At 40.3% G+C, this 16,080-nt stretch overlaps 1 protein-coding gene across 2 annotated transcripts in view; it reads left to right on the forward strand.

The window, feature by feature from the left end:
- The window catches only part of Ctcf (CCCTC-binding factor), a 50,763-nt gene that overhangs the window by 30,994 nt on the left and 3,689 nt on the right, over positions 1-16,080 (forward strand). For both annotated transcript variants that reach the window (XM_057753317.1, XM_057753318.1), the window contains exons 3-10: positions 1,176-1,965; positions 2,505-2,675; positions 5,887-6,020; positions 9,370-9,490; positions 10,665-10,814; positions 14,053-14,213; positions 15,103-15,285; positions 15,860-15,995. In XM_057753317.1, coding sequence (XP_057609300.1) covers positions 1,185-1,965; positions 2,505-2,675; positions 5,887-6,020; positions 9,370-9,490; positions 10,665-10,814; positions 14,053-14,213; positions 15,103-15,285; positions 15,860-15,995 — 1,837 coding nt within the window. In that variant the 5' untranslated portion in view covers positions 1,176-1,184. The remainder of the gene's footprint in view (positions 1-1,175; positions 1,966-2,504; positions 2,676-5,886; positions 6,021-9,369; positions 9,491-10,664; positions 10,815-14,052; positions 14,214-15,102; positions 15,286-15,859; positions 15,996-16,080) is intronic.

Genomic DNA, 16,080 nt, shown 5'->3' on the forward strand with positions numbered 1-16,080 from the left:
AAATTATTTGTAGTGTACAGCATTTTGAAATATCTATGTGTTGAGGAATCTTTAAATTATACTAATTAGCATATGTATTAACTTAATTATAGTAAGAGCACTTGAGATGGTTAACTATTTTTGTATGCTGTGCAATAGCTATCCTGAACTTTTCTTCTTACTGAAATTCATTTTTTTACTAATGCACCCCAAATGTGTAAGTTTTAAACTAGCTTTACTGATAATTTTTAATATAATGTTCAGTTGATATTTCTAGTATCTAGTGTCTGTGTTTGTGATTGGGTCAAATTATATGGTCAAAGCTAGTCTCAAGCTTCATCCTTCAGCCTCAGCTCTGCAAATACTAGTTTCATAGTCATGTGCCGCAGTACCTAGCTCTGGCGATTTTTTTTTTTTTTTTTTTTTTTTTTGTGGTAGAAGATTGACTTGTGCCTTTTGATTTCACCTATACAATTAATGACATCCCATCCCAGTAATAAAAACCAAAATATATCCCTAGACTTTGCCAACTGACTCTGGGACAGGGTTTCTCTGTGGCTTTGGAGCCTGTCCTGGAACTAGCTCTTGTAGACCAGGCTGGTCTCGAACTCACAGAGATCCGCCTACCTCTGCCTCCCAAGTGCTGGGATTAAAGGCGTGCGCCACCACCGCCCGGCCTTGATGATTTATTTTAATAAGAAACCAGAATTAATAATTTATTGTTTCTCCTAGACTGTGAGCTTCACTTCTGCATTGTATTTTAACACCCACTGTCTCCAGGTTTTGTTCATTGGGAATATGCGCTAGAGTCTTCATCAATTTCAGATTTTTTGTTTTGATTGACAAGATTTAAAATGTAGATGGTAGATTTTTTTTCTTCCATCAAAGAGGTAGATTGCTTTTTGTTGTTGTTTTGTTTTTCAAGACAGGGTTTCTCTGTAGCTTTGGAGCCTGTCATGGAACTAGCTCTTGTAGACCAGGCTGGCTTCAAACTCAAAGAGATCCGCCTGCCTCTGCCTCCCAAGTGCTGGGATTAAAGGTGTGGACCACCATCACCCGGCTGAAAGAGGTAGATTGTTGAACAACCATTGATGGATGTCTAATTCATTCACCAAGGGGATTTTAGTTTAAAATGTATGTATTTTTATTTGGCAAACCTTATCTTAAATAACAATTTGTGTTCTCCCTTAATAAAGGAAGGGGAAATGGAAGGTGAGGCGGTTGAAGCCATTGTGGAGGAGTCTGAAACTTTCATTAAAGGAAAGGAAAGAAAGACTTACCAGAGACGTCGGGAAGGGGGCCAGGAAGAAGATGCTTGCCACCTGCCACAGAACCAGACAGATGGGGGTGAGGTGGTCCAGGATGTCAACAGTGGTGTACAGATGGTAATGATGGAACAGCTGGATCCTACCCTTCTTCAGATGAAGACTGAAGTAATGGAGGGTACAGTGGCTCCCGAAGCAGAGGCTGCAGTGGACGATACCCAGATCATAACCTTGCAAGTTGTAAATATGGAGGAACAACCAATTAACTTAGGAGAACTTCAGCTTGTTCAAGTACCTGTTCCTGTGACTGTACCTGTTGCTACCACTTCAGTAGAAGAGCTTCAGGGGGCTTATGAGAACGAAGTATCTAAAGAGGGCCTTGCAGAAAGTGAACCGATGATATGTCACACCTTACCTTTGCCTGAAGGGTTTCAGGTGGTGAAAGTGGGGGCCAATGGAGAAGTAGAGACGCTAGAGCAGGGGGAGCTTCCTCCTCAGGAAGACCCTAGCTGGCAAAAAGACCCAGACTATCAGCCACCAGCCAAAAAAACAAAGAAAACCAAAAAGAGCAAACTGCGTTACACGGAGGAGGGCAAAGATGTGGATGTGTCTGTCTATGATTTTGAGGAAGAACAGCAGGAAGGTTTGCTGTCTGAAGTTAATGCAGAGAAAGTGGTTGGTAATATGAAGCCTCCAAAGCCAACAAAAATCAAAAAAAAAGGTAAAATGAATTTTTCTGTAATAGTCTTGTAAAACCATTTGGGGATAAAGGCTACAGCCCCCTGTGTGCAAGTTATTTTATTAAATTTAAATGCCCCCCCATTTATTTTTTAAAGGACATCTAGTGAGTTCCCTGGGCATTTAATCAGTACAAAAGAAGGGTATTTTGTTTTTAATTTTTGTTTGTTTGGTTTTTAGATAGGGTTTCTCTGTAACATCTCTGGCTGTCCTAGAGCTTGCTTCATAGACTAGACTGGCCTCAAACTCCGAGAGCTCTGCCTCTGCCTCCCAGATGCTGGGATTAAAGGCATACACCGCCACCACCCAGCTCAAAAGAAGGGTTTTATTTGTGTTTTTACATATTGAATATTGGTTTTGTTTTGGGTTTTTAAGTCATAAAGAGAAGTGAGCCTATTGATGCTGTGAAATAATTACTTAGATTGACTTTGATTTTAAAAGGTTAATAGGTTATAATTGTAGTTTAGAGTTAATTGAAACACTGAAGCACTGTGACAAGTAGATGTTTTGTTTTGCATACAGGTGTGAAGAAGACATTCCAGTGTGAGCTTTGCAGTTACACATGTCCACGGCGTTCAAATTTGGATCGTCACATGAAAAGCCACACTGATGAGAGACCACACAAGTGCCATCTCTGTGGCAGAGCCTTCAGAACAGTAACCCTACTTCGGAATCACCTTAACACACACACAGGTGCAGGATATGAGTGTGGGGCTGCAGCAGAACCAACGTTAAAACATGGTTCTTAAAACTATCCGGGCTTACTGCAGGAGGAAGTTGAAGAATACTATTTTTGTTCCTCTTTATCATAGCTGTGGTTTTTACTTGACATAATTCATAAAGACTTTTTATCATTGTGTTGCTGAGGATTTAACAGTGACAAGAAATGAGACCCTAAAGTCCAAGGCAATCAGTGAGAAAGAACGCTAGAAATATAAGTAGATCCTACCTATGTTAAAACTGTGGCTTTCTTTTTGTTCGTTTCTGGTAGCTTTATCTCAGAGAAGGTAAGTTGTTCACAACTTACGAATAGAAAAGTATAAAGATCCTTCTGGAAATTAATTTATTGTTCATGTACAAAAAATTCTTTAATACTGTGTTCAGTATTCTGATACTAACTTCATGTTGGGTATGGCCAGATTCCAGTGAGGTGACCACATACTAGACCTCTCCTAAACTCTTGTGCTGGCAGGTTGTTTTTTTTTTTTTTTTTTTTTCTTTGTCAATTTGATACAAAATGTAGTTATCTGAGAAGAAAAGCTGCTTTCATTAAGAATGACCTTATGCTATCATGTGGGACCTATTCTTAATTAATTGTTCATATGGCAGGGCCCAGCCCATTGTGGGTGGTGCCACACCTATGCCAGGTGGTCATAGGGTATATAACAAAGCAGACTGAGGGGCTGGAGAGGTGGCTCGGTGGTTAAGAGCACAGACTGCTCTTCTAGAGGTCCTGAGTTAATTCCTGGCAACCACATGGCGGCTCACAACCACCTGTAATGAGATCTGGTGCTTCCTTCTGTTATGCAGACATATATGCAGGCAGAACACTGTACATAATAAATCTTTTTTTAAAAAAGGCTGAGCAAGCCAGAGGTAGCAATTCAGTAAGTATAGTTCCTACCCTGACTTCTCAGCAATGTAGTGTGACCTAAGAATTGTAAATTGAAGTGATTTTGGTTATAGAGTTTATCATAGCAGTAGAAAGCCTAAGACAACTCTTTTTTGAAGGCTTTATCTTTTTAGCCTAAGTACTTGGCTGTAAATCTTCCTACCCAGTTTTTCATGGAGAATAGTTCTCTATTCCATTCAGAGTAGATTTTCCCGTCTTTACGTGCTGACTGTTGGTTTTTATTTGATGCACCTGTTGTCCGATAAATTAATCAGTTATCTTTCTTTGTAAGTCGGATGAATTAGACAGTGGATTGTCTATTGCTTTATAAGTAGTGTGCTATATGTTGGGATATGCTTTGTCATCTAGTCACATTAGAGCACACACACATAAATGCATCTAATACTTTGAAGAAACTATATTGTCCTTTGATAGATTTGTCAATGTGTATGTACACTGATATGAGTACTTCTGTTTTGGACTGTACTTCAGCCTTGAAAAGTTCATTCTGTGGTTTTCCAGAACTGATTTGGTAAAACTTACTTACCTAGTTAAGCAAGCCTGCAAGAGTCAAATGTTTACATGCTAAAATGTTGGTGGAGGTTTCTGTCCCACCCAGTCCCACAATAAACACAGAAACTATATTATTTGCAATACTGTTTGACCAATCACATAAGTGTATTGCTAGCTAGCTCTTATATATTTTACCACGAGGCTCATGGCCTACTGTCAAGGTTCCAGCTCGCTTCTTTCTTCTCTGGCGGCTCCATGGCTTCTCACTGACTCCGCCTTCTTTCTCCCAGCATTCAGTTTAGTTTTCCTGCCTAACTCTATTCTGCTAAGCCACTGGACGAAACAGCTTTGTTCATTAACCAATAAAAGCAACACATAGAAGGACTTCCCATACCACTAAAGTGCCACTTCATGGTGAAGAATAAGCTTTTCATTTTAAAAATATGCTTGTATTGCATTCTAGGGGACATTCTTTGGGTTGATTGTTTTAGGCAGGGTTTCTCTACACAGCCCTGGCTGTCCTGGAATTCACTTTGTAGAGCAGGCTGGCTTTGAACTCACAGAGATTCACCAATGTCTGCCTCTAGTACTGGGATTAAAGGCATATGTACGGTGATTAGCTTCTAGGGGATGCTCTTGCCTATAAAGTTGTAGCAAATGAGAAATTAGTTGGTAAACCTGGACCTTGAGCAGAAGGACATAGGTAGTCATGTAGTACAATTGGGTAGACATCCTGCTCCACAACAGTATCTGCTACATTGATAGTTGTCGTGCTGGTTTCTACCAAAGATAGAGCTCTTTTCTTCCCTCAGTAACACTAGGTACAAATCAAAAGTTATTGTTTTGATGTAAATGCTGCTTCTATTGGTAACTTATTTTCTGTACCACCAGATTATATATACTTCATAGGAAGAATTTTTGTACTCTCTTCTAGCTCAGTGGTACTGAAGAAGCAAATTTAATGAGTAAATAAGCATTCCTTTTTTGTTTTGTTTTTGTTTTTTGAGATAAGGTTTCTCCGTGTAACAGCCCTGGCTATCCTGGAACTAGCTCTGGATGGCCTTGAACTCACAGAGACCCTCTGCCTCCCGACTGCTGGGATTAAAGGCGTGGCTCCTTGTAATTTCTTAGTTACTGTCATTTTCCAGTGAAACTTCCCTTTTCATACTTTGTCCTTTTAGAAAAGCATTTTTGTAGAGTTAGGGATGGTGTCTTGTGATTGTAAACCTGAGCATTTGGGAAGCTAGGGTAGTAGGATTAAGAGTTCAAGGCTTGCCTGGGTTATATATTTATATATTGAGACTCTATCTTTAAAAGAGAGAAAGAAAAAAACAAAGAAAATTTCTACAGGTGCTGATCTACTACTTGACATTGTGAGTTTTCCTAATTACGTTCTTTTCTTTTTTTTTTCTTTTGATTTTTCAAGACAGGATTTTCTCTGTAGCCCTGGCTGTCCTGTAACTCACTGTATAGACCAGGCTGGCCTCAAACTCAGAGGTCCATTGGCCTCTGCCTCCCAAGCCCGGGGATTGAAGATGTGCACCAGCACTACCTTGCTAAGAAGAATTTTTTTTTTCAAAGACACTAGATTCAAATAATTAGCAGAAACTGAAGTTTAGCATATGTTTTCACATCTTAGGGACTAGTGCTGAAAATTCATTCAAACCTTCCTGTAGCTTGTAGAGCCACTTTTAGCTTGTGCAAGAGCTTTGAGTCATACATTGAAACCTGTAATTTACTGGACCCTTAATTCTTCCTGTTATCCCCTCTTTCCTTTAGGTACTCGTCCTCACAAGTGCCCAGACTGCGACATGGCCTTTGTGACCAGTGGAGAATTGGTGCGGCATCGTCGTTATAAACACACCCATGAGAAACCATTTAAGTGTTCCATGTGTGATTATGCCAGTGTAGAAGTGAGTGTCAAGTTATTTTTTGGGAGATTTCTTAGGGTGTGTGTGTGTGTGTAAGAATACCAATTTCAGGGTTAGGCATGCTAGTGTACACCTTTAATCTGAGCACTTGGGAGTCAGAGGTAGGTATATTCTGTGAGTTCAAGACTAGCCTGGTGTACATAGTACCAGGACATCCAGGGCTATATAGAGAGACCCTGTCTCAAAAAAACAAACAAACAAACAAAAAAACCCATATATTAATACAAGAAAATGCTCTTATACATTGAAGAAATAACTGGACCCATGTTGTTTTAAAATGGAAGATCTGGTCTGGTGTGTATCTCTTTGTTTGTTTGTGGGTATTGAGTTTAAAGCCTACTGGAATACAGTTAAGACCCTGTCTTAATAATTGCAACATTGGAAGGTTTGGGGTTGGAGCTTTGAATCAGTGGTACATGCTTGGCAAGCAGCAGCATTCATGAGGCTCTGAATTTGTTTCCCATCACTTAGAGGAAAAAGGAAGGTAGGAATGGTTATTGACTTCAGCATTTGAGTCTACCCTATTACTAAATTGGATAAGGATGCTACCAAAATGGGACCAGGGTTGCATAAAATTAGTAAGCAACCAAACAAATCTAATATTATATTGAAAAATAAATGATTGTTAAGTATGCCCAAAACAAGACTAGTTCAGCAGTATGTATTACTTTATAGGTAGCTGAAAAATAGACAATAAATTCAATTCTCATCACTGTGAAGTCCTAATAAGACTAGGGAAAAGCCAGAGTAAATGTATGTTAACTAACTCTGGATCACTGAAGTGATCCTTCATGCCTATAATCCCAGCACTCAGGACGCTGAGGCAGGTGGATTGCTGCAAGTTTTAAACCAGCCTAGGCTATAGAGTGAGACCCTGTCTTAAATTTAAAAAAACAAAACAAAAAAAAACTCACAACTACTCCCAAAACGTAGGATCTGAATGTTTTGTTGTCATATTAAGAATTACAACTAATTAAAGAAGATAAGTATATTATAAAAGTAGGAAGATAAAATTATTTATTTCTTTTTTAAAAAATTATTTGAGACAAGGTCTGACTACTTATGTAGACCAGGCTGGCCTGGAACTTAAGAGAAACCTGTTTGCTCCTGCCTTCCAAGTGTTCGGATTATAGGCCTGTTCCTCCACACCCAGCTGTTTGGATTTTTTGTTTGTTTTCTTTTCCTATTTTTGTATTTGGGGGGGGGGGGTAGGGTGGTATTCCTGCCACTCAATGAGTGTGAAGGTGAAAGGAGAACTTCTGGAATCAGTTTTTTCTTTTAACCATGTGAATCTTGAAGGTAAAACTCAAGTTATCAGCAAGAACATTTACCCACTGGTTCATCTTGCTAATCCCCCTAAACAACATTTCTTACAGATTTTTTTTAAACCTTTGAGAATTGTTATTAACTGAAGACCTTAGAATAGGAAGAATTCAGTGGAGAGAGACCAGATATAAAAGAAGTATGCAGAAATAAAAAAATTTGTGAACGAAACAGTGGTTGAACCCAGTGCCTTAGGCAAGAACTCGACCAGAGAGCTCTATCTCCAGTCTCTGAACATCTTGCACTAGTGTACAAGTTGTGTGTCCCTTATTAGTGATGCTTGATGCTAAAGGGAGTTCAAGAATTTCTTCCAGGTTTTGTTTTTTTGTGGTTATGCAAGGGGTAAGATTTGTTTTTTTTAACTATATGTGTAGTGATTGGGTAAACAGGAGTGCAGGTGCCTGCTGGGGCCAGAAGTTTGGATCCCTTGTAGCTAGAGTTGCAAGGGTTGGTTGTGAGTTGCTGTGAACCTAATGTGAACCCTTGGAAGAGTGGTACACGCTCTTAACCACCGAGCCATCTCTATCCACTCACCCCCCTTTTTGAATTTTAGAATATTTACATAAATGTTCTGACATCTTGGCAAAGAGACTCAAGTTTAAGCATCAGATTATGCACACAAACTGAAGGTGGTTTTATGTAGTTACTTAGAGTGTACCTATATTTTTACTGAGATCCATCACATGAGATCAGTATCAAATTTGCTACTTGCTGATTTGTCAGTTCTTCATTTGGGGGACTTGGTGTGGGTGTAACTCGGTGGTAGAGTATCAGGCCCTGTGTTCAGTCCAGCACTGTTTAAAAAAAAAAAAAAAGAGGAGTAATAGTTTTAGACCTCTGAGCATTTTTTTTTTATTTCTTTTCAATTAGGAATAGATAGCCTAGCCTATTCTAATAGGAACTATAAAATCTTTGTGCTTTAACTCTAGTAGTGGTGAAATGACTTAAACTAAGTAACAGTAAAAACCACTTTTGTGGTATCTTTAGACAGAAAATGTTACAAATTTTTCCAAAGGGCATGAATAAATGATGATTACAATTTGATTCCAAATTTTTTCCAGCAGAGTAAATGTGAATGACAAGAAAAATTTGAAATTTAATGAGGGATCTATGCTGTTGAATTGTGAGAGTATGTGGTACTCAGACAGTCTGGGGTGGGTGTGCCCAGGTGAGCATCATCACCTAGCTTGTAGGGGGCCTTAGGTGTGGCAGTGAGAGGGGAAGGAGGAGATTGAGCAGTGCTGCTGAGATGGTTACTTGACCCTTGAGCAAATGTGAAAATTTTAGTGTGTGATTTTTTTATGGGTATGGAGGATTTTCTCTTAAAATCAGAATTTTTTTTAAGAAATCAGGCAGACATTAATTATGAATCTTTGAAGTACTTCATAGAGTCAGATTTGAAACTCATAGCTTGGGGTAGGGTAGTTACCAAGAGACAGACAGCATGACCATTGGCAAGGAAGACAAGTGAGAGACGCTCAGATCTCAGCCTGTCTAGGAAATACTAACGAGAGGATAGAGGATGGGGGATTAAAACATGAGTTTGGAGTTGACTTTTGTAAGAAATATTAGTATAAAAATAGTCATGGATTACTTACTAGAGTGTTGTGAAAATTTGCAAACATAGAAGTAAAGGAAGGGCCAGAAATGTGGCTTGGTGGTAGAGAGCATGTGCCTCATTTGTATTCCTGGGTTCAGTCGTCAGGACCACCACCACCACAGGGAAGAAACAGAAGTAGAGACTGTAGTACACCATTGTGTATCTTATCACCCACTCAGTTATGACTGAAGACAGTTTGCCTGGTCTGTGTTCTACCCGTTTATCCCACTCTAGTTGGATTGAAGTACTGCTGAGATACAGCAAAGGCTACAATGAAGAAACATCTATCTTTTTGACTTTTTCTAACTTTAATGCCCCAAAACAAAGTTTTTGTACCTAACCCATAGAGTTCAAATTACAGTCCTTGTTAACAGAAGTGTAAGAGGTTCGGTTGCTTTCATGTTTCAGGTCAGCAAATTAAAACGACACATTCGCTCTCATACTGGAGAGCGTCCGTTCCAGTGCAGTTTGTGCAGTTATGCCAGCAGGGACACATACAAGCTGAAAAGGCATATGAGAACCCATTCAGGTAGGACTTCTCCCCTCCTGGTACTAACGAGCTGCTCTTCAGTGAATCCTGTAAACTGCCACATGGGCCCAAGGCTTACCTGAAAGGAAGAAAAGCTCTGGTGCCGGGCGGTGATGGTGCACCCTTTTATCCCAGCACTTGGGAGGCAGAGGCAGGTGGATCTCTGTGAGTTCAAGGCCAACCTGGTCTATCAAACGAGTTCCAGGACAGCCAGGATTGTTACACAGATAAATTCTGTCTCGAAAATACCAAAAAGAAAAGCTCTGGTATATTCTCCGAATTGATGGTTCTGAAAATACACTAGAGAGCAGTTTTATTCTATTTGAATCTTTTTATAAGGTGAGAGTGGTTCTAGTTCTTTAAGGGAGATATAAAATGAAATTAAAAATCATTGCCGGGCGGTGGTGGCGCACGCCTTTAATCCCAGCACTTGGGAGGCAGAGGCAGGCGGATCTCTGTGAGTTCGAGACCAGCCTGGTCTACAAGAGCTAGTTCCAGGACAGGCTCCAAAGCCACAGAGAAACCCTGTCTTGAAAAACAAAAAAAAAAAAAAAAAAATTAAAAATCATTGTTTAATTTTAAACACAGAAGCTGGATGTTGTGGTATAAGCTTTCAATCCCAGCAGAGGCAGGCAGATCTCTGTGAGTTTGAGGCCAGCTTGATGTACATGGCAGATTCCAGACTAGCCAGGACTACATAGTGAGTCAGTCCTTGTTTCTAAAAACAAAATAAATCTGGATAGATTATCTAACATAATGGACTCTCCCTGAGTATTATCATTTTATAAAAAGAAAGTCTTGTGCTAGATGTGATAGAGTATAAGCCTATAATCTTCACACTCGGGGCTGAAATGAAATCTCTAATCCCATACTGTCCTAAGCTACAAAACAAGACCCCGCTTCAAAAAATGTATAGTTCTAGTTCCCCTACGGTAAGCTTTGCCATAACGACTGTGATTCTAAAATGGAAGGCTCTGTAGAGAGCTGAGCAAAGCAAAGGTATGGGGTTTGTTTGCTAATTCTGGAGATAGGAATGAGCTGAACAGTTACATCAAGCCTTACTTTCTCAAGAAAGGCCTTAGAGCCTAATGTATGTTTCTGCCACTCAGCTACTTACCACCTAAGCCATAGTATTTATTCATTTAATTTGTTCATTCTGTTATTTCCTTTTAAGGGGAAAAACCTTATGAATGTTATATTTGTCATGCTCGGTTTACCCAGAGTGGTACCATGAAGATGCACATTTTACAGAAACATACAGAAAATGTGGCCAAATTTCATTGTCCCCACTGTGACACTGTCATAGCCCGAAAAAGTGATTTGGGTAAGTACTAGAAGGAAATAGCAAGTTCATAAAAATAAAAGCATAAAAACTTTATCTTAAACTTTTGTGTATGTGAATGGCTTATCACTTAGTGAAAGCCCTTGCTTAGCTGTGCCCCTTCCCCCATACCTTCTCTTTATTGGAGTCAAACTACAAGGTAATATATTCTGAACATAGATTATACATACATTAAATGGAAACTGTAATGGGAAACAGTATACCTGTCTGTAATAGTAGCTTTCCTTCCCTAAATGTTCAGAAAGTAACATATGTTTCAGCTTAAGGTTCATTTCCTCCAGGTTTTCCAACAGTATTTGTGCAGTCTCTCAGCAGTTGGAGTATTATGTTGGTTTAGTGGTAACTATTCTTGTGCATAGTTAAGCCAGAATTACATAGAGAATGAATTCACCTATAGGAATTTTAATGTAACCAGTGCTTACACATAATAACATCTAGAGTTTGCCCTTAATCTTTCTTACCAAAGAAAATTAGAAGCCAGGAGTAGGTAAGTGCCAGCACTTGGGAAGTTGAAGCAGAAGAATCAGGAATTCAAGGACACCCTGAGTTACACGAGACCCTGTCTCAGACAGACAGAAGAGATGATTTAGTGACATATCTCTGTACTGCAATCCCAGTTACTCAGAAACAGGAGAATCCTTTGATTGCAGGAGTTTAAGACCAGCCTTAGCCAAATTAATAGGACCCAGCTTTAATTAATGAAAGAACTACAAACATTATTCTGTCTGCTCCCGCAGCCCAAAGGACTTCCTGAACATATTATCTGTTCTTTTACTTATTTATACTTTTTTTTAAAATGTTGATTATCAGGGCTGGAGAGATGGCTCAGCGGTTAAGAGCATTGCTTGCTCTTCCAAAGGTCCTGAGTTCCATTCCCAGCAACCACATGGTTGCTCACAACCATCTGTAATGAGGTCTGGTGCCCTCTTCTGACCTGCAGGCATACACACATACAGAACATTGTATACATAATAAATAAACAAACAAATAAATAAATAAATAAAATGTTGAATATCAAAGCCAGTGCCTCACACATATTAGTAGTCAATCACTCTGCCACTAAACTATACCCTTAGAAATATTTTCTACAGAGGCCAGAGGTCCTTGAGTTCTCTCAGGTTGTTTGTTTTTTTGATCTTTAGAGGTTGTTATGTTTTGTTGATGATACTGAGAATTGAACCCTGGCGATCTCAGGGGAGTACTGTCAAGAGTAATAAATAGAACAGGACATTGTCCTAGGCTTTGTGAGCCCAAGGATGAGTGTATGAACCTCCTATGCTGGGGGTTGAACCCAGTCTACAGAATTAATGCTCAACTTTTGGAGTTTTCGTTTGTTTTTTTTAAGGGGAGAACAAGTAATATTTTGAATAGACAATGACTTTGAATGCCATAGGTCATACTCCTGAACAGTCCAACTAGTTACTCTTCTAGGGCTACTCCTTAGTAAATTCATTCATTTCTGACACAGAGCTTTTGTCTCTGCTCTGTAGAAAGCACTGCTACAGTAATGTTGGACAAGTTCTTTCCTTTTTTTAACTATGAATCTTCCTCTTTCTTTTTAAGATATCAAGGCAACAGGGTAAAATTTCCTGTTATAAAACCAGCTATATAACCTCATTGTATCTACATTTACCTTAACCTTTCCTATCTACCTTAGGAGTTGGTGTCACTCTGTCGTGCCTTGTCCCTTCACCCTCAACCCCACTTTCCTGTTTACTTAAGTATTTTCATTATTATTATGTTCACCTTCACACTCATATCCTTGATTTTTCTTTTCAACTTGGTGTACTGATTTCTCTCTATCCTCAAAAAAATTATTTTGAACAAGACCTGATGGTAGAGATCAGAGATCTTAGTTGCTCAAGAAACTGAGACAAGAGGATAACAATTTCAAGGCCTACTTGGGCTTCCGTGAGTTCAAGGCCACTGTGGGCAATGTAGTGAGACCCTGTCTCAAATTTAAAAAAGAAAGAAAGAAAGAAAACTAGTGATAAAACTCAGTGGTACAGTGTTTACTTGGCATGAGTGCCCTAATTTAGTCTTCAGTACCACAAAAACATTTTAAAAGTAAAAAGTGAATTTTTCTATGCACACACACTCAAAGACTCACACGCTCCCACCTCTCACCCTACCCCTTATAGCTAAACTGTTTTCACTAATTATCCTAACCCTGGGTTTAACTCATTTCCCCCTGACCAGCTCTGATGAAGTTATGTCCCTCCTAGCTTTTCCTGGCCCGTCTTTAGTATACCTCATGTACGTTCTCTACTTTCACCCCAGGAAAGTGGCTTGCTATGGCCACTTTCAGTGGCCCTCATGTAGGGCGTAGTAAACCTTCTGCTCCTCGTTTCAGGTGCTTCCCAAGCAGTACCCCGACAAACAAGTAGTGTGCTGCACTCTCTTCCCTGGGCCTCCATGACTGAAGGCCTATTGGATTTCTCTCTTTGGTAGTTCCTGCCCCGTTTTTTAAATTGTCTCTCCCTCCCTCCCCCATGACCTTAACTCTTAGATTTAAAGCTGGACATGGTGGTGAAAGCCTCTAATCCCAACACTCAGGAGGTGGGTAGACTGCAATCTATGATATCTCTGTCAGTTCCAGGCCAGCCTGGCCTACTACACAGCAAGCTTCCAGGCCAGCTAGAAGTCATAGAGACCCTGTCTCAAAAAAACAAAAACCAAGCATGAGCATACTTGTTCTTACTCCTACTCTTTGAATGTGACCTTATCAGTTCCCTTGGTTCCACTCAAGTTCTCGTACCAGTTCATCCTTTCCTGTCCCCATCCCCATTTCGACGTCATTGTTTCAAATTCCCTGCCAGAACAGAGTTTGGTTTTAACCCCTTTCCAGCATTTCTTATAAGTGGCCGTGCCATTGAGTGCCATATCCAACATTACTTTTCTCTTCTTCAGTTCACCTCACATTGAGTCAGTTACTCCTATTGCTCTCACTTTCTGACTTCCGTGCCCAGTGCAGTCCTCTCTGTTCAGGTTCCTGTCTTCTGCCTACTGATCTCTCTACCTGCTGTTCCTGGTGGATTGGAGTGAGGGTGACATGACAATAGGGACCGAACCCAGGGTCTCACACCCTCTAGACAAGCGTTTTAGTTATGATCTCATATTCTTAGGCGTGGAGTAACTTTTTCTTAAGTAAATAATGTATTAACTCGTTGAAATATTTAATTTATGATTTTACAAGTTCAACTTTATATTTTGTTTGCAGGTGTCCACTTGCGAAAGCAGCATTCCTATATTGAGCAGGGCAAAAAATGTCGCTACTGTGATGCTGTGTTTCATGAGCGCTATGCTCTCATCCAGCATCAAAAATCACACAAAAACGAGAAGCGCTTCAAATGTGACCAGTGTGATTATGCGTGTAGACAGGTAGGTGCTGTCTTAGTTAGAAAGCCACTGGTACTCTGTCCTTGTCAGGTATTATCAGAGGTAAGGTAGCTGTTGTCTATGTGTTTCTGTGTGTGTCTATGTGTTTTGTTTTTGTTTGTTGGGATTTTGTTTTTGTTTTGTTATGCTTTATATTTTAAGACAGAATTTCTCTGTGTCCTGGAACTTGCTTTGCAGACCAAGCTGTCCTCAAATTTACAGATGTCCATCTGCCTCTGCCTACCAAGTGCTGGGATTAAAGCCCTGCCTGGTAGCTGCTTCTAAGAAGAATATTTTCAGTATAAGGAATACTACCAAAAATCAAAGATGCTACTCTCTGAACCAGTTCGTTGAATCTGGGTTTCCATTTAAATGCACTTTTCCTCACAGTTGATATCTTAAGGCACACCATCAACTTCTTTCTTGAAGAGGGTTGTATGCGGCTCAGTTGCTAGTAATAGCCCCAATATTGTAAAAAGTTTAAAATTCCTATATAGGTACTTTTTGCCTGGTGTGGTAGCACGTGTCTGCAATCTCAGCGCTGGGGAGAGTCAGGAGACAAAGTCACTCTTGACTATATAGTGAATTTGAGTCTAGCCTGGACTACATGAGACCATCACTGGAAAAAAGCAAATCAAAAACCCCAGGGGCATTAAGGCTAAAACTTGAGAAGGAGAAGAAACGGAATGGTCCTGGAATGAGTCTTCAGAGAGAGCTAGGAAAGCAGACCAGCAGGGTGAGCAGGGTTTCGGGGAGCACTTTTGCCTCCCTGAGAGTATACTGTTACCATCCACTCCTTGAAGATGAAAGGCCTATGGTGTGCCTGCATAGCAGCAGGGGTAGCAGCCCTGTGATGCTCTGAGACCTTTCTGACAGGCAGTTGTGTTTTCAGGAGAGGCACATGATCATGCACAAGCGCACTCACACGGGGGAGAAGCCTTACGCCTGCAGTCACTGCGACAAGACCTTCCGCCAGAAGCAGCTCCTTGACATGCACTTCAAGCGCTATCACGACCCCAACTTTGTCCCTGCGGCCTTTGTCTGTTCCAAGTGTGGGAAAACATTCACACGCCGGGTAAGGATGTTTTCCCATTACAGTTCTTAATATCGCGTGCTTGATCTGCCATTGCAAAATGCAGTTTTTCCACTGGAGTGATAAGTGTAGGGATGCTTTGCTGTTTGGAAAGAGTCATTCATCACTATTCTAAGCTCTTCTGTCCATGGGGGAGCCTTTTGTTGATAGGGACTGCAGTATCTTGTAGACTGATGATTAAAAGGCATTTCCTTGGGTGGATTGAAACCTGCAATCCACTCTGTCCCTAGGTAGCCTGAGTCTCTCCTGTTCTCTGTGTTGTTTAGCCAAGTAATCACTGGCCAGCCACCCTGAAACTCCTCTAACCACAGGCACTGAGCTTTTCCCCTGGGAGCCCAACTTTATCTTCTGACAGGTGTTTCCTTTATTCCTTTCCTCCCCCATCTCTGACTGCTCCAGATGTTGTCCATCTCCCCTGAGTCGAGTGCAGTACAGTTCGCAGAACCCTGGGGTTTTATACATTCCTTAAAGTTTGTTTTTATTCGATTAAAATAAAATTTCTAGTCCGAACCTACCTCTTTTAGTAGTATGAAACAAGGTTTGTTCCTTTTGTCAGAATACAATGGCAAGACACGCTGATAATTGTGCTGGTCCAGATGGTGTAGAAGGGGAAAATGGAGGAGAGACAAAGAAGAGCAAACGGGGAAGAAAAAGAAAGATGCGTTCTAAAAAAGAAGACTCCTCTGATAGTGGTAAGTGAATAATTTTTTATTTCGTTAGAGGTGACACAGTTGGAGACCCAGTTTCCAGAGAATATGTGCCAGGATATATATAGAG

Source organism: Chionomys nivalis, chromosome 21 (assembly GCF_950005125.1).
Source record: "Chionomys nivalis chromosome 21, mChiNiv1.1, whole genome shotgun sequence".
NCBI lineage: Eukaryota > Metazoa > Chordata > Mammalia > Rodentia > Cricetidae > Chionomys > Chionomys nivalis.